The sequence below is a fragment of the Furipterus horrens genome, unplaced genomic scaffold (genome assembly GCF_987537825.1).
Source record: "Furipterus horrens unplaced genomic scaffold, mFurHor1.1.pri manual_scaffold_8, whole genome shotgun sequence".
NCBI lineage: Eukaryota > Metazoa > Chordata > Mammalia > Chiroptera > Furipteridae > Furipterus > Furipterus horrens.
The window spans coordinates 104,179,986-104,198,782 of record NW_028327178.1 but is presented as its reverse complement, the minus strand read 5'-3'; the positions used below and the strand labels follow the sequence as shown (position 1 = coordinate 104,198,782).

The 18,797-nt window shown below is 53.7% G+C and overlaps 1 protein-coding gene across 3 annotated transcripts in view; it reads left to right on the top strand.

The window, feature by feature from the left end:
• The window catches only part of ATP9A (ATPase phospholipid transporting 9A), a 101,169-nt gene extending 83,170 nt beyond the window's left edge, over window positions 1–17,999 (top strand). For all 3 annotated transcript variants that reach the window (XM_090286573.1, XM_090286574.1, XM_090286575.1), the window contains exons 18-28: window positions 234–404; window positions 2,475–2,573; window positions 4,853–4,942; window positions 5,019–5,163; window positions 7,111–7,175; window positions 8,753–8,908; window positions 11,737–11,801; window positions 13,461–13,569; window positions 14,120–14,177; window positions 15,941–16,144; window positions 17,524–17,999. In XM_090286573.1, coding sequence (XP_090142699.1) covers window positions 234–404; window positions 2,475–2,573; window positions 4,853–4,942; window positions 5,019–5,163; window positions 7,111–7,175; window positions 8,753–8,908; window positions 11,737–11,801; window positions 13,461–13,569; window positions 14,120–14,177; window positions 15,941–16,144; window positions 17,524–17,660 — 1,299 coding nt within the window. In that variant the 3' untranslated portion in view covers window positions 17,661–17,999. The remainder of the gene's footprint in view (window positions 1–233; window positions 405–2,474; window positions 2,574–4,852; window positions 4,943–5,018; window positions 5,164–7,110; window positions 7,176–8,752; window positions 8,909–11,736; window positions 11,802–13,460; window positions 13,570–14,119; window positions 14,178–15,940; window positions 16,145–17,523) is intronic.
• Window positions 18,000–18,797: the final 798 nt, after the last annotated feature.

Genomic DNA, 18,797 nt, shown 5'->3' with positions numbered 1-18,797 from the left:
GCTGGAAGTTGCACAGCAGGTGAGTCTAGAGCCAAGGGTGGAACTTGGGTCTGTCCAGCTCCAGTGTCTGGACCAATGAACTTGAAAGGGGACTGGGAAGCCTCAGCTTTATCCCTCCGAAGGCTGCCCCACGTGCTGCGGTGGCACCAGGCATGGCCCGTTCCACTCTCGGTGTCAGACAGCCTTGCCCCTCCGCACCCTAAGCGGAGACTCTGTTCCCTGCTGTGTCCCAGGCCCGCTACGTCCAGGCCAAGCTGAGCGTGCATGACCGCTCTCTCAAAGTGGCCACCGTGATCGAGAGCCTGGAGATGGAGATGGAGCTGCTGTGCCTGACGGGGGTGGAGGACCAGCTGCAGGCGGACGTGCGGCCCACCCTGGAGACGCTGCGGAACGCCGGCATCAAGGTAGGGCGAGCCCGCATGCGGCCTGGCGGCTGCAACAGCCGCCCCAGGGGGAAGGACCTCTGGAATTGTACCGGTTATCCCGCCAGCAGAGTGGGAAACGAGAGACGGGAGAGAGGTGGACGTTGTGCCAGAGGAAGCCAGGCAAGCAGGGACCTCTGCCCTGTCACAGACGGGCCACTGTCCCCACTACCCGCCCCAAAAGCCCTGGGTTCAGAAGATGGCTTGTGGGTTTGTTCTCTGGCTGTCGCCCCCGGACCACGCCAGGCTCTGCGGAAGCAGGACCCCACGTGTTCCTTTATCCCTCGGTATCACGTATGTTCATTGCATTCTTGTGGAGTGACTGGCCAGCCAGCCGTCTCTCTGGTCCCGGAGCAGAGTGATGAGCTGCCCCAGCAAACTGCCATGTCTATGGTTTGTACTCCACGACTGTTTGGGGTCAAAGACAGACAGACCCACCAGTTGAATCTGGAGAGGCCAGTAGAGGGCGCCTGAGGAGCAGGCTACATCGTAACCGACTCTGGCAAAGGATCAGCAAACCAGCTCAGAGCTCCTGAAAACGTGTGTTTGCCGCCTGCCTCCGCCCCAAAGCCGCTCTGGGCCGTGTCCCTGGGCCTGCGCTTGGCAAAGACGCGTGCGAGCGGGGCCATGGGAGCTTGTGAATTAGATTTGCAGTAAAGGGGCTCTTGGCACGCCCATGCCCACGGGGGCTCACCCGCGCGCGGGCACGGGGCTGCGTAAGCCAGATGCCTTTGGCTCCCAGGATGTCGGCCTCGAGATCCCGCTTTTGGCAGAACAGTCCGATGTCAGAAGGGCCTGTTACTGCTGCGCTGCGGTGTTTCAGTGTGTCAACGGGCCATTTCCAAGGCCTTCCCTCTTGGAGTTTTGGATTCTAGTTTCTGCTACTGGCTTCCTCCTGAGGTTTTTTTCCTTCCCAAAACTGGTCTCTCCAAAAGACACATTACTCACCCTGTGGCCTGGGCCCCTCTTTCTGATTAGCCTTGTTAGATGGGAGCGGGAGGCGGGCATGGGGGAGGTTCAGGGTAGTTTGTAATTAGGGCGGAACTTCAGCCCCTTCCCCAGACTCAGCACACACCAGGGTCAAACCCAGGGGCCAGGCCCCTCGGAGGTTCTCGGCTTTCGTCCCAGCCACCTCGCTGCCCGGGTTCCAGACTCTCCACTCCACCAGCGACCTCTGTGGCCCTGGGCAAGTGACTTGACTTCTCCATGCTCCCATTTCTTGCCTCGTAAAGTTACCCTGAAGGCGAAGTGCACCAAACTAGGGCAGCTCTGGATGGGTGCCCGCCACGGCGAACACTTGAGAAACCCTCGCTGTTATTTTCTTTCCTGTGTTCCCCACGGCCCACGTGTGCCCCATCCCTCCCTGCTGGGAGAAAAGAGAACAAGGGTTAGTGGGTAAAATAGCAGACAGAGCACAAAGCACATTCTGTCTGGACTTCGAAGACCTGGATTCAGATTTGGGACCTGGCTGAGCCAGGACCCTTGCTGGTAGCTTCGGGGCAAGTCACCTGCCCTCTCTGACCCCACAGCCACGACATGCAGAACGACCTGTTATGAGGTTAGAACCTGGCACATTTATCACCTGTGTTTTATAATTAGGGTTAACCCAGCGAGATTCTTGATGGGCATGCGACCAGGTAGAAAGACCACGTGTAACGTGACAAGTCACCATTTCCTGTAGGACACAGGAGTGACCCCTCATTTATACAGGCTTCCCTTTCTTGGAGATTATTTATTGCTTAAAAAAAAAAAAAAAAATCCCAGATGGGCGATCGAGGTCAGAGGCTAGGGTTCGTGATGTCTACTGAAGCGTATGGCCGAACGGTTCCCTGAAAGGGTCACACCAGCATTGGCTGCCACCGGAAGCGGTCACTCAGTGTCGGGAAGCCCCTGAACCGGGCATTTGCCGTGATGTGGGGGGGACACCATGAACCTCGAGGAGGTAAATGGGATACAGCAAGTCCAGCTCGATGTTCTTGGAAACGCAGCTGAGGCAGGCGACAGGCTGGCCTCAAACACTAACAAAGAGGACCTCTCATGCCGTAATTTCAGGTTTGGATGCTGACGGGGGACAAGCTGGAGACAGCTACATGCACAGCGAAGAATGCACATCTGGTGACCAGAAACCAGGACATCCACGTGTTTCGGCTGGTAAAGCATTCTCTGCACTGGGGCCTCGTGGGGGTGTGGCTGCAGTTTGCCCCACGACCTCATAACCTCCAGTGGGCCCCGAGTGGGGGGCACCACGGTAACCACCTGGGCGGGGCTTACCTCGTCGGTTCGGGCTGAGTTACTGAGTGACCTAGGCGAGGCGGATGGTTCCTTCTGGCGGAGGTGGCCCAGGAGCACCTCGTTCCCGCCCTGCGTGTTAACGTTGGGTTCTTAACCCGGTCGGGGCCGCAGTCCCTTTGAGAAGCTGATGGAAGTTAGGTCCGGTCAGCGTGAAGGATGCAGATGTACTCGTGCACGTGAAATCGTGCATATGAGTCCAGGGTTTCACCAAACCCTTGAAGGTCCAGTCCTTGGGTAAGAAATAAAGTCCAGCCCATGGGTACCAGCCTGTCTGCCCTCCTGAAGGAGTATCTGAGGAGCCTTAGGAGGCGGAGCCTTAGGAGGAGGAGTGGGGGGTGGGCACAGGAGAAGTTTCCTGCCCTCGTGACAAGCGCTTGGCAGAAACAGGGCAGGCGTTAGCAGCTCTCCCAAGGCTGGGAGCCAGGGCCGGGCTTGGCTTCACTGAGCTGGGAGGGGAGGAGCACTGGGTCCCCTCCGGAGCACGATGTCCCGCTTATCTGAAATCAGAGCCACCGTGGAAACAACTGCAGGGATGTTTGGGGGGCGGGGCGGTCTCCCCCTCACCTTCCCTTCGGTCCGTAGCACGTGGAAGCTTCAAGAAATCCAGCCATTTGGGGAACAGCACAGACAGCGTTGTTTAGAGGCAGTTATAGGTGATCCTCCTTGTTCAGAGAGTCCGTATTTGCCAGGTCGCCTGCTCACTAAACTTTACCTGTAACCCGGAAATCAGTACTCAGGGTGCTCTCAGAGCCACCTGGGAACACGGGCAAGGGGTGCAGAACCTGAGTCACCCGACATGCGTGTTCCCGGCTGGGGTCCCACGCGGTGACGCGCTGCCGTCCTGCTTCAGCCCTCACACTGTACACAAGTGTCCTTTTCACAGTTTATTCAGTGCAGGTATTTTTTTTTTTTTTCATTTTTGTGCTTTTTGTTAGTGATGTCAGTCAAGGCCCCTTGTGCAGGGACGAGGTGCTGGCTGCTCCTAAGCGCACGGAGGCTGGGCTGGGCTGCACCTCGTGGGGGAGGCGCGAGGGTTAGGTGAGCGGCTTCTGGCCGTGCGTCCGGTGGTCATGCATCGACAGATCGGTATTTTAAAAGATGTCTTTAAGCAGAAACACATATGAAAGGAGGTTAGGTGGCGGTCGCTTGACAAAAACGTTGTGAGCGGAGGCTCACAGGCCCCTTGCCCTGTGTCCCCCCTCGGAGCAGCGGTTCAGTGTTGGCTAATTCAGCGTTCAGAGTGACTGTCTAGAGCAAGGGTTCTCAACCTGTAGGTCGCAACCCCTTTGGGGGTCGAATGACCCTTTCACGGGGGTCGCCTAAGACCATCGGAAAACACATATATTATTACATATTGTGTTTGTGATTAATCACTATGCTTTAGTTATGGTCGGGGGTCCCCACAACATGAGGAACTGTATCAAAGGGCCGCGGCATTAGGAAGGGTGAGAACCACTGGTCTAGAACGTTGCTCTCTCGCAGATAGTGAGAGCCCACTGTACATTCCAGAATTCAGGGGTTGCCGACCGCGGCTCCCATGCCGGCCCCCCGTTTGGGCAAATCGTTTTATTCGAACGCCGCCGCTCCTGGTGCTCACGTGGTTGTCTGAGGCCGCCCTGGCGGTGCCGCGGTGACCCGGAGCCTGCGGGGGCTAGCCTCTGGTCCTTTGTCGGTGGCTGGCCTCCCCTGCGTGGGGCCTGCCCGCGGCCGCCCAGCTCTGTTTGTGCAGGCGGGCTCTCAGGTCCGGCCCTGCTTCAGCTTCCTGACGTGTAAAGAGGAGTTGTCATCGTTGGCACCGCGTGGAGTCCTTGTGAGAAGCGCGTGGGGGGCAAACCGCGAGGAGTGCTGAGCGAGCGCCTGGCACAGGATGAAAGCACAGCCATTTTTAGTCTTATTTGTATTACGCGCGTCCCGGCCGTCGTGGGGAAGTGCAGGGTGCCGGGAGGTGGGCGGGCTCTGCGGGTTCCCACAGAGTCATCACAAACGGGGTTTAGTTTGGCTCTGGGTCTGGCGGCAGGGGAGGGGCAGGAGGCCGTGGCCCGGGTGCCCATTGTCTTCCCACCGGCTCCAGGAAGCTGCTGTTGGTTTCCTGTGGTCTCCGAAGAGCAAGGCCTCCTCACGCCTCTGTCCCCCTCCAGGTGACCAACCGTGGCGAGGCCCACCTTGAGCTGAATGCCTTCCGCAGGAAGCATGACTGTGCGCTGGTCATCTCTGGAGACTCCCTGGAGGTAGGATGCACTGCACCCCTTCCTGCTGCTGTGGGGGAGGGGACCTCGGCTGACACCCCCTCCCTCCCCCCACCAGGTTTGCCTCAAGTACTATGAGTACGAGTTCATGGAGCTGGCCTGCCAGTGCCCGGCCGTGGTCTGTTGTCGCTGCGCCCCGACCCAGAAGGCCCAGATTGTGCGCCTGCTGCAGGAACGCACCGGGAAGCTCACCTGTGCAGTAGGTAGGCAAGCTCACCTGTGCGGTAGGAGTGCAAGGTCACCTGTGCGGTAGGAGGGCAAGCTCACCTGTGCGGTAGGAGGGCAAGCTCACCTGTGCGGTAGGAAGGCAAGCTCACCTGTGCGGTAGGAGGGCAAGCTCACCTGTGCGGTAGGAAGGCAAGGTCACCTGTGCGGTAGGAGGGCAAGCTCACCTGTGCGGTAGGAGGGCAAGCTCACCTGTGCGGTAGGAGGGCAAGCTCACCTGTGCGGTAGGAAGGCAAGCTCACCTGTGCGGTAGGAGGGCAAGCTCACCTGTGCGGTAGGTAGGCAAGCTCACCTGTGCGGTAGGAGTGCAAGGTCACCTGTGCGGTAGGAGGGCAAGGTCACCTGTGCGGTAGGAAGGCAAGGTCACCTGTGCGGTAGGAAGGCAAGGTCACCTGTGCGGTAGGAGGTCAAGGTCACCTGTGCGGTAGGAAGGCAAGGTCACCTGTGCGGTAGGAGGGCAAGCTCACCTGTGCGGTAGGAGGGCAAGGTCACCTGTGCGGTAGGAAGGCAAGGTCACCTGTGCGGTAGGAGGGCAAGCTCACCTGTGCGGTAGGAGTGCAAGGTCACCTGTGCAGTAGGAAGGCAAGCTCACCTGTGCGGTAGGAAGGCAAGCTCACCTGTGTGGTAGGAAGGCAAGGTCACCTGTGCGGTAGGAGTGCAAGGTCACCTGTGCGGTAGGAGGTCAAGGTCACCTGTGCAGTAGATAGGCAAGCTCACCTGTGCGGTAGGAGGGCAAGGTCACCTGTGCGGTAGGAGGTCAAGGTCACCTGTGCGGTAGGAAGGCAAGGTCACCTGTGCGGTAGGAAGGCAAGGTCACCTGTGCGGTAGGAGGTCAAGGTCACCTGTGCGGTAGGAAGGCAAGCTCACCTGTGTGGTAGGAGGGCAAGCTCACCTGTGCGGTAGGAGGTCAAGGTCACCTGTGTGGTAGGAAGGCAAGCTCACCTGTGCAGTAGGAAGGCAAGCTCACCTGTGCGGTAGGTAGGCAAGGTCACCTGTGCGGTAGGAGGGCAAGGTCACCTGTGCGGTAGGAGGTCAAGGTCACCTGTGTGGTAGGAAGGCAAGGTCACCTGTGCGGTAGGAGGGCAAGGTCACCTGTGTGGTAGGAGGGCAAGGTCACCTGTGCGGGAGGAAGGCAAGGTCACCTGTGCAGTAGGAGGTCAAGGTCACCTGTGCAGTAGGAGGGCAAGTTCACCTGTGCGGTAGGTAGGCGAGCTCACCTGTGTGGGAGGTAGGTAGGTGGCAACCGGGGCCCGTCCCGCTGGTACACTGGATCCATTTTTGGGCAGAATAATCGGATCCTGCTGGCACGTTCTTCAGACTCCCCAGCCCACTCTGCTCAGGTCGTAGTATTTTCCCCTCGTGGACTTGGCTCTCTTTGTTACAGTTATTATTTTTACTGTTTCCCTTTGAGAAAGGGTAGGTAAGTGTGTCTGAGGGCTTCTCCCCTCAGTCTGCACTTACTTTGCCAGCGACACGGGACACAGTGTTGCAGAGCTGGGAGGACCACACACCACGGAGGGGGGCCTGGGTCCCACTCTCTGCTGGTTTTTACTGGCCGGGCACCTGGGAGGCTTCCTTTGCCCATCTGAGTCTCAGACTGCTCATTGGTAGAACAGGATAATCACGGTGCCTTTTTCCAGGGGTGCTTAGGAGATTACATGGCGTGCCTTTTAAAAAGTCCTCTTCACCCCGCCCGGTGTCCAGTAAGTGCCAGTCCCTTGGTCCCTCTTGCTTGCCACTCCTCTGCATGTAAAATAAGACCTCAATGCCGCAGGCGTGTGGTGTGGTTCAGTGGGAGCCGCGCAGAAGCGGCAGTGAGTGAGCACTCGGTAGAAGGCAGAGGCGAACCAGGGACGGCCATCGCAGGTAATCGGGTTTCTTGCCTCTCCCCAACCTCCCGGCCTCTCTCTCTGCGTGCCCCGCAGGTGATGGCGGCAACGATGTCAGCATGATTCAGGAGTCGGACTGCGGCGTGGGCGTCGAGGGGAAGGTGAGCCGGGTGGGGTCCCGAGGGCTCGGTGTGGAAATGCCACGTGCGGGTCGCTGGCTGGGAGCTGCTTTAGTGCTTCCGGAAATTGCACATTAGAAATTGTTCCTTAGAGGGACCCTTGTATCCTGATGACCGCGTCTCATTAAGTCGGAGTCAGAATCCATATCCGTGTCTTACAGACACTTGCATTATTGCTCATTGGTTATTGGATTATTTTCCATACAAACAACCGTAAACCTGCGTTTGCCCACCTCTGTATTATATATCTTATGTATTTATACACTCATACAGATCTGCATACAGATATCTTACACAGGTATAGAAATTATTTTTAGGTATCATTTTAAATTAGAAACATTATGCATTTTTAATGCAACTTGCTGAAATCTGCTGTATCTTGGATTTCTTTCTACATCAGAACAAGTAGATCCACCGGCTTTTACCTTCCCTCAGACTTTTTATTTTGAAAATGTCGCTCCCTCAGAAAAGTTGAAATGGAGCAGTGAACACCTATTTACTCTTCGCTTCAGTTTACCAGTTGTTAACATTTGCCACAATCTCCACCCGTCCCCATGCCCCGAATCAGCTGAAAGTCAGTTGCAGATGTAATCTGTTACCCCTAAATACTTTAGCTTGGACCTCTTAAGAAAAAAGGCCTTCCGTGTCTGCAAAATAACATTATCCCCCCCCCACCAAATGCCATGTTCATAGAATATCATGTAATTTTTCATAGTTCAGTTTCTCCCATTGTCCTCAAAATGTTTAATAAAACTATCTCCAGGAGCCAATGAAAGATCACACATTACACTTATTAGCATGTGGTCTTGTGTCTTTGATCTTTTTTAGTGTAGTGTGCTTTCTCTCTCTTTTTTTGCGGGGGGGGGGGGGGTGTTTTATGACCTTGATATTTTTGAAGCATTTGGGACAGCTGTAGCGTGACCCCCCGAGTTCTGTGAGTCAGGTCGATTTGATTCTCAGGCTGTGCCTTGGCTGTGAGTAGCTCCTGAGGGGACCCTGCATCTTCCTGTTGCATCAGACAAAGAGGCTCTCATGTCTGTCTGTCCCATGAATGGCATCCATCATGTCCCTTTTAAAATTATAAAATTAAAACAATTCCATTATATGGTTGCACTGTAAATTATTTCCACTTCCATAAATGTGCAAAGCTGTATGTTCAGGAATGTTCCATTTAAATGTTGCATTTAATATCGTTAGTAGCATCTGATTCCTATGTTTAACTCCTAAGGGAACCAAACGTTATAAAATGCCTGTCTTTGAATGAGTCTTCGCTTCTGATACACATTAAGGGGTGGGCCTTACCCCCAAGGCTTTATACTAGATCCATTTGACCTCCAAATTACAACTATCTGTGATTCGGAATGTTTTTTGTTTAAATAAATTCCTCTTTTTAAATCAAATTTAGACTTGGACCACCAACTGTGTATAGCTTGAAACCAAAGAATCTCTTTATTGAAGTTCTTCAAAGATCTTACAATGTCTTGCTTTTTCAATGAAAACAAATGTGTTTGCCTTGACCTCTTGTGCTTCTGACGGTGCCCAATTTTGTCGGATTTTAGGAAGGAAAACAGGCTTCCCTGGCTGCGGACTTCTCCATCACTCAGTTCAAGCATCTTGGCCGGTTGCTCATGGTGCACGGCCGCAACAGCTACAAGCGGTCGGCGGCCCTCAGCCAGTTCGTGATCCACAGGAGCCTGTGCATTAGCACCATGCAGGTGGGTGGGCAGCTGGCGCCCCGGCCAGGTGTGCGTGGCTCTCCTGGACGGAGCCTGGGAATCAGGCTGCATCTCGGTGCCATTACGCCTCCGGGAAGCCGATAGACTTCAGATTGCCCCAGATCCTTCCTCTTAGCTGGTGAAGGCCATTCTTGGGGTGCTGTGCAAATGACGGGAGTTGTTAGAATCGGAAGTGAGTTATAATTGGTTTGCCAGAGGGTGAAAAGCCGAGTGAAATGCTGAGTGGGTACTGAGTTTTCCACATCAGAAGTAAGGGCCAGCAGCGAGTACTGTAACTATGGAAGAAGAATAGCTTTTCTCGAGAGCTTCCTGTACCCTGGGCTTCGGGCTGAGCGTCCACAACACCGTCTCCTTCAGCCCTCACAGTAGCCTGCGTCCGTTTCACAGACGGGGAGTCTGAGGCTCAGGGGTTTAGTCTGCTCAGCCAGGGGACCCCGAGCTTGTGCTCTCCACCAAGGTCCCCGCCTTGGTGCCCTCGATTCAGAGTGGCTGTTGCAGTTAGCTGCGCACTGGGAAGAAGGCCAGCGCAAAGGAAGGAAAACATTTTGGGTGTTGAGAAACTAGCAGCTGATTTTCCTCCGTGGGCCCTTAGGTGAAAATACTCCCAGTTAAGTGATGAGAACACAGGGACGATATATCATGGAACGCACATCTTTTTCTGACCAAATCACTAAGTACAGCCCGGTTCTTGAATAATGTCGATTTGCTCAACATTATTTCATTATAACGTTGGTGACCTGCCATAAAAACTTAACTTTTTAAACTCAATTAGCCTATGGTAAAAATTTGTTTCATTACACATCGTTTCAATTAAAGTCACAGAACCTATCAATCAAGTTACGTGAGGCCTCACTGTATCTATGATACCTTGAGCAAGGCACTTTACCACTCTGGGTCTCAGTCTTTCCACCTGTAAAAGGGGGATAAGACCAGCTTTGCCTCTCAGACCGGGTTCCTTTGAAAAGCAGAGAATTTTATAAGGGATGACGTGTTGAAGGCATTTTTACCATCATTGATAAAAACAAAACAGGATACTGTATAAAATAAGGTGACACTTTCATTAACAGGAAAGGTGTTGGCTCCAACATGAAAGGCATCCTGCCTTCCAGTGGGTCAGAGGATGCCGCTCTGTGTTTACGGGAACTCCCTCCTCGCCGGCCTCGTCCACGCCTGCCTTTTGGGGGTCACTGTATGTTTTTAATATCTGCTGCGTTTGTGAGTGCAGGAGCCTTAAAGTGATTTTCATCAACGTGATCTAAACCCAAACAGCTGGTGTGGTTCATCAGCCCACATCTGTACTTTTAATGTACGTGAGCTCATCAATCGAACTGGATAGTACTGTGGTTTTAATCACTGGGAGGTTAATCAGCTCGTCGCTGGGCAGGCCCACAAAAGCTGGCCCGAGTGAGCTGATTTCTGGAAGGCTCGTGTGTTACCAGGAACTTGGAGGCAGAAAAGCAGCTGCATGAGGAGAAATTGTCCTCTGTGCGAGCAGACTGCCCTGAACCCCTGTCCACTGTGCTGAAAGCGGCCGGCCACGAGCAAGCGCCCGTTAGAGCTGGCCCTTGACGTGGGTCTCTCTGACGGATATTGACATATAGCGTATTAGTGTTTCTCCTCACAAAAGGCTCTTTCTTAAGATGAAGTCTTCATGGTCAGCCCGGTGCTTTTGGAGAAAGAGGCTCTCAGTGGTGACTTGCAAAACTAAACACCAGATTTTCGACAGCCTTACAGCCATTCTTTCTCTGCGGCGGCCCGGCCTGGTGAGAAGGTATTTGAAAAGTGGCTTTCACCTTTTAATTCTGAAGTCACGACCAGGGTGCAGCCAGGGCTGCCCGTGACCGTGGCGCTAGGTGACGCCTGTGTTCTGAGCTCTGTGCCAAGTGAACGCCTGTCTGTAGCAGGGGATAAGGGGAAGATGTCTCAGGTTAGACACTCTTTCTAATCACTCGGCTGGCTCAGCCTTTCCCCCGTGTTCCGTTTTCGGAAAGCCTTCAGGCAACAGTGGCTCCTGGCTTCCCTCTGGTTTTGTACTAAGAGGAATGAACTTGGAGGCCACTTCCCTTCGGTGACAGAGCATCGGGCCTGACTTGATCTCCCCCTCTAGTTTTTCACCACTAGTAGGTAATCGTTTCCAAATCAGGAAGCAGACGTTCCAGGAAGGGTGTGTCAATGTTTTTACTGCCTTTGCCTAATTGCAATTTGTAGAAGTTTCAAAAATATTAAAACATATAGTAAAAGAAATAAAGCCTTTTCTTCCACCCCAGCCTCCAGGGTGACTGGTAGATATCCTCAGGGCGGAGGACAGTTTTCCATATCAGTCTCCAGACATATGCCAACTTGGTTATCGGTTGCACATCGGGAGAGGCGGTGATTCTGAGCGGGTGGGCTAGAGTCTTGAAGAGCCACTTAACCTGCTCAGTTTCCCCTTTTGTACAGTTCAGGTGATATTAGGACTTGATCTCATGAGCGGTTCTGGAGATTCACCAGCTCATGGAACTTAATTGTTGGCAACAGGGCTGAGCATGGACTCTGGAGCTGAACTCCCTGGGTATGAGTCCCGGCTCTGTCGCTTGTGAGCTGTGTGATCTTGGGCGAGTCGCTTAACCTCTCTGTGCATTTTCTCTTTGCTCATATGGGGATGACGACAACAGTAGCTACTTCATAAGGTTGTCATGAGAATTAAATGATCTAATGTACTAAGGTATCAAGTAAGTGCTTTGTGAGAGTTGGGTGTTGTTTTCAGAAACAGAAGCAAGGGCTTTTGTCGTGATGTCTGGTAACGTCCTCTTTTCTCCTTGGCACAGGCCGTCTTTTCCTCGGTGTTTTACTTCGCCTCCGTCCCTCTGTACCAAGGATTCCTCATCATTGGGTAAGGAAACCCAGGCAAGGCATTAATTTTTTATGAAACCACCTGGAAGTGCCACAAAAGAGAGAAGAAACATTGTATAATCAGTCCCAGAGTTGTCAGTCCAGCCGGGTCCGGCAATGCCATTTAGAAACTTCCTGGAATTACTAAGTTTTTGAATTGCTAAGCCTGTAGCCAGATTGAGGGATCAAGTCTGATAGGCGCGGGGTCCACGGCACTGGGCCGTGCGGACCTGGTGCGGGAAAACCGCTCGCGCACCGGAGTCCGAGGTTGTTGGCTGACGGGCCGCTGGAGCATCATGGGAGCTTCGCAGGCTTGGTGGTCCCACCACGGCCTTAGAAAAAGAGAGAAGTGGGGTCTGGCAAGGGCCCTCCCTACGTACTGACCCCAGTGGGACGTCCTGCTGGTGGGTTGTCAGCAAGGCAGGCCAGAGTCTAGCTCTCTATCTTGGCCGATGCACTGAAGACCTTGACCCCTGCGTGCGTCTGACTCATCAGACAAGATGTCACTTGGACATTTGCTGCCACCAAGCCAACCCCATCCCTGACCTGAAATTTATGACATTCCTTTTGACTGTTTCAGAGAAGGTGCTCAGTCTTGAATTCCCTGGGTGGTAGATAGGGGTGCACAGGACGCACTCCCGGTCCTGCGGAGGCCCAGAGAGGCCGGCTGGCCCCAGGGGACGCTCTGACCAAGTGCACCTTCCACCTCCTTATGTTTTGTGAGTTCAGTCTGCAAGTAGGTGGTGGGGTTCTCACTGGAAAAATGGACCGTCCTGCCCTGGCCAGTGTGGCTCAGTTAGTTGGAGCATCATCCCATAGACCAAAAGGTCACGGGTTTGGTTCCCCATTAGGGCACATACCCAGGTTGCGGGTTCAATCCCTGGCTGGGGTGTGTCTGAGAGGCAACCACTCAGCGTTTCTCTATCACAGTATATTTTTCTCTCACTCCCTCTCCCTTCTTCTCGCTCTAAAAAGATAAAGCAGTGGAAAAATGTTCTTGGGTGAGGATTGAAAAAACAAACAAACAAACAAAAAAAAGGGCTGTCCTTTGTCAGGTCTTGGAGGAGGAAAAAAACATGCCTGGGGATAGCCAGGGGCTTCCGTGTTCCACGCGGCCTTCCAGGATCTGGTCCCCTATTCCCTCCCCGTCCTGTGTCCTGCTCTCTCTGCCCACGCAGCTTCAGCTGCACCGGCCACCCCCCGGTCTTCAAACAGGGCAGACACGCTCCTACCTCAGGGCCTTGGCACTCACAGGGCCCTCTGCCTGAATGCCCTTCCCTCTGACGTCTGCATGGCTGCCCCTCGCCTCTTGTGGCTGTTTACAAACGTCACACCCATGGCCACCTTTCTAAAAGTGCACTCCCCACGCCCCATGTCTTACTCCCTCTTCCCCATTACACTTTCCTCCTTGGCACTTCCCTCCCGCACACGGCACAGGTTCCCGGAGCTGCTTATTGTCTCGATTACTCACTCGCAGAGGGCAGACGTTTCTGTCTGTTTTCACCTTGAACCTCCAGTGCTCAGACCTGACCCTGGCACGGAGCAGACACTCAGTGCATAGTTGTCCGTGGTTGAATGGCAGCTGGGCTCCAGAGGCTGGGTGAGCGAACAGCTCCTGTTCCAGCGGCTGGATCTGACCTGTGGCCATTTTCTCTCCTAGGTACTCCACCATCTACACCATGTTTCCCGTGTTTTCTCTGGTCCTGGACAAAGATGTCAAGTCGGAAGTTGCCATGCTATACCCTGAGCTCTACAAGGACCTCCTCAAGGTTCACCGAGCTCCTCCTTTCCCTCCCTCCCTCCCTCCCTCCCTCCCTCCATCCTCTTCCTCCCTCCCCTTCCTCCTTCCTTTCTTCCATTCCTCCTCCTATATTGCTTATATGAGATTTCTGATTTGAACACCCTCGAACCAATGGCTTTGGGAAGGAAGGTGTGGGAGTTTTTTTCTTAAAAAAGTGGCATATGCACATGTAAAGAATATTAAACAGCACAGTCATATGTAAACTGAAAACAGACCAACTAGCAGCTTTTTAAAAAGCCCCTGACAGTTCCATTTTGCACCTGCAGCTTCTGTCTGCTCCTAGAAACGTTTATGTACCCTTGTAAAAAGTATGTGTGTATGTAATTTCATTTATTTGTTCTCACGGGGTTTTCACGAAAGGACAGATCTGTTCGTGTCTGGTATCAATTCTCTTTAAAGAACTTCTTTTGATGAAGCTGGGTGGGCGGCCTTATCTCGTTCAGGAAGAGCGGCAAGAAGGCAGCGGGCGCCCTGGGTGTACCGCGCACCGTAACCTGTTCTGTCTTTCTCTCTTTCAGGGACGACCGTTGTCCTACAAGACATTCCTAATATGGGTTTTGATTAGCATCTATCAAGGTAAGGAAGGGTGAGGCCGTCTCCTGTCTTGTGCTCCGGGCTGCCCCAAGGGCCGGCTTTACTATTCAGTGGTCTGTAGGGCATGAAGAAGCTGGGACCCAAAAATAGCATCAGGGGCGTGACAGTGGGCACCGGGGAAAACCCCACCCAGCAGGTCCTAAGGACTTGAATACTCAGCACCATGGAAGCCCCGTATGGGGGATGGTGCTGTAGCTTCCTGAGAGGATGTCAGAGGAAAACATAACTAACCCTAATCAAAACCTGCCAAGGTGTTTGAGCGTCTGTCACAAAAAGCGATGGCTCTTTTTGAGGCCAAGTTGTTCCTGAAAAACAAATTTATTCCAGTGGGCTCCGGAGAGGGGTCCCTCAGACTGTAGAGGCTTTGGAAGAGAACTTTCGGAAGTCTGAGAAGAAAATATCCAAGTCTCTCTCTGTGCTGTTTTTATTTTTCCTCCCTCTTTTTAGAATTTCTATTTTTATGTATGTCTTATAACGTACATCATGTAGAGCGGTCCTAGTGTCTCTCTGCACCTGCACATTTGTAATTTACAAATACACTCGGCATATTTGGGTTTTTAATGCTTTCTACTTACAAGATGCACATGTGTAGAGACCATTGCGTTTGCTGGTGGGAGGGTTAAGTTGTCATGGAAAAATGAAAGGCAGTGCCCTGACCGGTGTGGCTCAGTGGGTTGGGCATCATCCCACAAAGCAAAAGGTTGCCGGTTCGATTCCCAGTCAGGGCACATGTCTGGGTTATGGGTTCAGTCCCTGGATGGGGCATGTACAAGAGGCAACCAATCAATGTTTCTTTCCCTCTCTCTCTCCCTCCCTTCCCCTCGCTCTAAAAATAAAGAAAAAATAAAATCTTTAATAAAAAGAAAAGGGGTTATTTTTAAGGGGTATATTAAGGCATAATATAAGAATCTAGTTAAAGAAAGCAAACCCTGCATTCACATTCTCGCTAGTAGACAGAGGTGCTGCACCCCCCCCCCATCTCCAGCTGGTTCTAACCGCGGGGAGTTCGGGGGCTCCTGCCTAGCCCTGCCTCTGCGTGTTACTCTGTGCTGAAGTAGTTCTCACCGGTGTGAGGCACTGTCCGTTCCGTCCCTGCCACGCCTGATTCTTTGAGCGCCCCTTTTGGTCACCTCTACCATTTTGTGTAAAATTTGCGACGTGAACTGTGAAGTGTCCCGTTCAGTAGTGTTCATTCAGTACATCGACTTCCCAGTGTGGCATGAGACAGGTCGCCGGAACTTTGTCATCGGGCAAAACTGAACCTGGAGCCATTCGACCACAGACTCTTTTTGTCACCTCCTGGAAGCTCCTGGTAACCGCGGTGACCGCCAGTGGGCTTTCTGTCTCTGACTGGGTCTCCTTTAGATACCTCCTCTAAGGGGATCCTACGTATTTGTCTTTTTGTGACTACCTACCTCTATCATTTAAGATAATATATTTAAATGTCTATTTCTTGTTCCGTCCAGTTCAGATAGTTCCTCCTCTCTCCCTCCATCCCTCTCCCCCACAAGCCCCTGCAATTATAGACTCTTTTATTATATGAGGTCAAGAGGGGAAATCAGAAAACCAGAACGGGGCACCTCTTCACAACTTCCGTAAAGCACCACTCAGTTAACACGTGGTGCCTTTCATGCCTAGAGGGAGGAAACAACAAATCGCAAAGGAAGGGGTCAGCACCAGTGAGCGGGCTGCGAGGGGCCCGGCGGCCCCTCCCCCACCAGCCTTCTCCCCTCCCCCGCTTCCAGGGAGCACCATCATGTATGGCGCGCTGCTGCTCTTCGAGTCGGAATTCGTCCACATCGTGGCGATTTCCTTCACGTCGCTGATCCTCACGGAGCTGCTGATGGTGGCCCTGACCATCCAGACCTGGCACTGGCTTATGACGGTGGCCGAGCTGCTCAGCCTGGCCTGCTACATCGCGTCCCTGGTGTTCCTACACGAATTCATCGGTAAGACCCCCCCTGCAGGTAAAGGCTGTCCTTGGGGTGCAGAGGTCCCACCGCCTGGTGGAGGACGGCGGCCTCCGCAGCTCTCGGGCCCTGGGCTCCTTGTCCAGCAGGCCTTCGCTGCCCCCATTTTCTTACCGGTGTCCCCTTGGGACAAGTGGCAGTGGGAGTAAGTCCCTGGAACTGACGCTGCTGGCCGTGGTCTCAGTGTAAAGCGTTTTCCTTTTGAACCGCGCTGTGCTAACTGGCTTAGAGGACGCTGATCAAGCGCACAAGGGCCTGATGGGTTTCTCCAGGGAGCCGACCACAGTGCCGGGCTCTGCGGAGCTGTGGGGATGTCGCGCATCCAGGTCTTGCCCGTGAATGGACGCCAGTGTGGCGGGACTTACGCTTGTTCAGCTGAAAAACTGCCTTACCATGAGAGTGTCTTTGATCACGACTGCTGGGCATCAGCAAACACTCCTTAAAAAGCTGTTGGTAAAGATCAAGGAACGTCCTTGTGAAAAGTGAAGTCTTTGAACGCTTTGACAGTTGTCCCCAAAGGTCTCTCAGAATGGGTTTTGTGAGCACCTACTATGTGCTCGCTGGCTTGAGACTGGGGGTCCCACGGGCTTAGACGACATGAGTTCTGCCATCAGGAAACTGTGGTTGGTTGCTTTAGACGTGGACCTGCCACAGGACTGGGTGAGCAGCATGTGATGGGCCGTAAGCCTGGCACTTAGTAGGTACTTAATCAATGCCAGCAGCTGCATTTTCCTCATCCTGCGTGTGGGCACAGGCAGTGGGGAAGATGTTTTCTGTGGCCTCCACTCCATACACTGTGGAAGGCCGCAAGGCGGCCCTGCTCTCTCCCCAGGACCTCGTAACTGCAGGGCGTATGTCCTAAGGCCCGAAAGGGGGCGTGCCTGCCCGGGGGTGGGGGTGGCTCAGTCCACCTTGCGCCACCCTCAGATCTGTCTGGGGGCTTGGTCTGACCATCACTCAGGGGAAGGGAGAAATCGTTGGGAAGCAGAGACGTGGCTGAGGGTCACCTCCTGCTCTCCGGCAGCCGTGTTTAAAAAGACAAACGCCCATTGTCAGATTCCAAATGAGAAACACCTGTGCGAGCTGTAGCTCGTCTGCCGTTTCCTTTTCCCAGTTGTTGGGAAGAGCAGTTCGCCAACTAGTGGGGATCCAGAAGCAGGTCGGAGAGAGGGGAGACTGAGGACAGTCAGCCTTGATGGGCTGTTAGCTGGTGGCACATCTGTCCCCTTTAAAGACCGAGCGGCAGATGGGAGGCGAGGCCAGGGGCCCACGTGTTGGTGATGGGCGGCTGTTCCGGACCACACGAGCCTTCTGGCACGTTCCTGCCTGCTCACCGCTGTCTCCCCGTTTGCTTGCAGATGTCTACTTCATCGCCTCTCTGTCCTTCTTGTGGAAAGTGTCTGTTATCACTCTGGTCAGCTGTCTCCCCCTCTACATCCTCAAGTATCTGCGAAGACGGTTCTCTCCCCCCAGCTACTCGAAGCTCACGTCGTAGGCTGTGTGTTTGGCGGAGGGGGATCTGGTCTCCACTCCCCTGACGGACCGAGGTCAAGTTCCGTTTATCGTACCCGCCACCCGCGAGGACTTTGCAGGCACTGCCGACGTGTGCGGTCTGGATGTGGAGAGGCTCCGTCCTGAGTCCTGACACCGAACAGGCGGGAGGCTTCCGCGGTGCCCGCGCAGGCCTGTGGGACCCCCCGTGACCCCTGTTGGAGTGAATATGGATTCGTCCTCCTGGGTGGCTCGGCCAAGAGGTTTCTCTGTGGGTCACTGTGCAAGCTCCCTTATGACTTGAATTCCGTTGTCATGTGATAAAAGTTTCTGTCTAGTTGGAGATTGTCGAGGATTTTTGGGTTTGCTTTTTTTTTTTTTCCAACAGTCCTAATGTGTGTGCACTCTTCACGTCTTTCTCACGCCTGAAAACTGGTTTTAGAGAAACGGGAAGCTCTCGGTGGAGGTTTGGGGGAAAAGACAGTGGCCAAAAGTTGTCCGGAGACTCATCTCGATTTGGAAGTGCCCCGTGTTCTCTGTAAGGCAGCCCCGTGTGTGGGAACTGCACGGGCTCCCTAGGGTGAGAAACAGCCAATGAGAAGCCAGGGAGAGGGCGCCGTATGTCCAATGTCACCCTGCGTCTAGTTCAGCATCCCCAGCACTGGCGTTAATGTCACCTGCCACCTCGTAAACGAATTTCAAAGGTGTGCTTCTGCTTTGTTTGGACCTGGTAACGATTATCAAGCCCGTGGCTGACTTGAGGACACCCTCAAACATTTTCAGAGTTGCTTTCGCAGGCAACGTGCCACCGAACAGCCCCTAAATGTGTCAACAGGGTGATAAGAGAGGCAACTAATTCTTTAGACAACGCAGCTCATGTGGCTCAGACCCTGGGTCCGAAGCGGAAAGGTCAGGGATTGGGGCTCTTTACTTCCACAGAGGTCTGTTTCCTGTTAGGAGGAATGATTGAGGGCGAAAGGACAGGGGCAGAGGCTTCTTACCATGTGGCCATGCATGGTGGCAGCTTCCAGCAAGGAGCCCCCGCAGGGGGAGCCCCGGCTGCAGCGCTGGAGCCTGGGCTCTGGGCTGTTCCCTGGCCTACAGATTTCAAGGGGAACTTCTGAGCGGCAGCCAGTGGTCG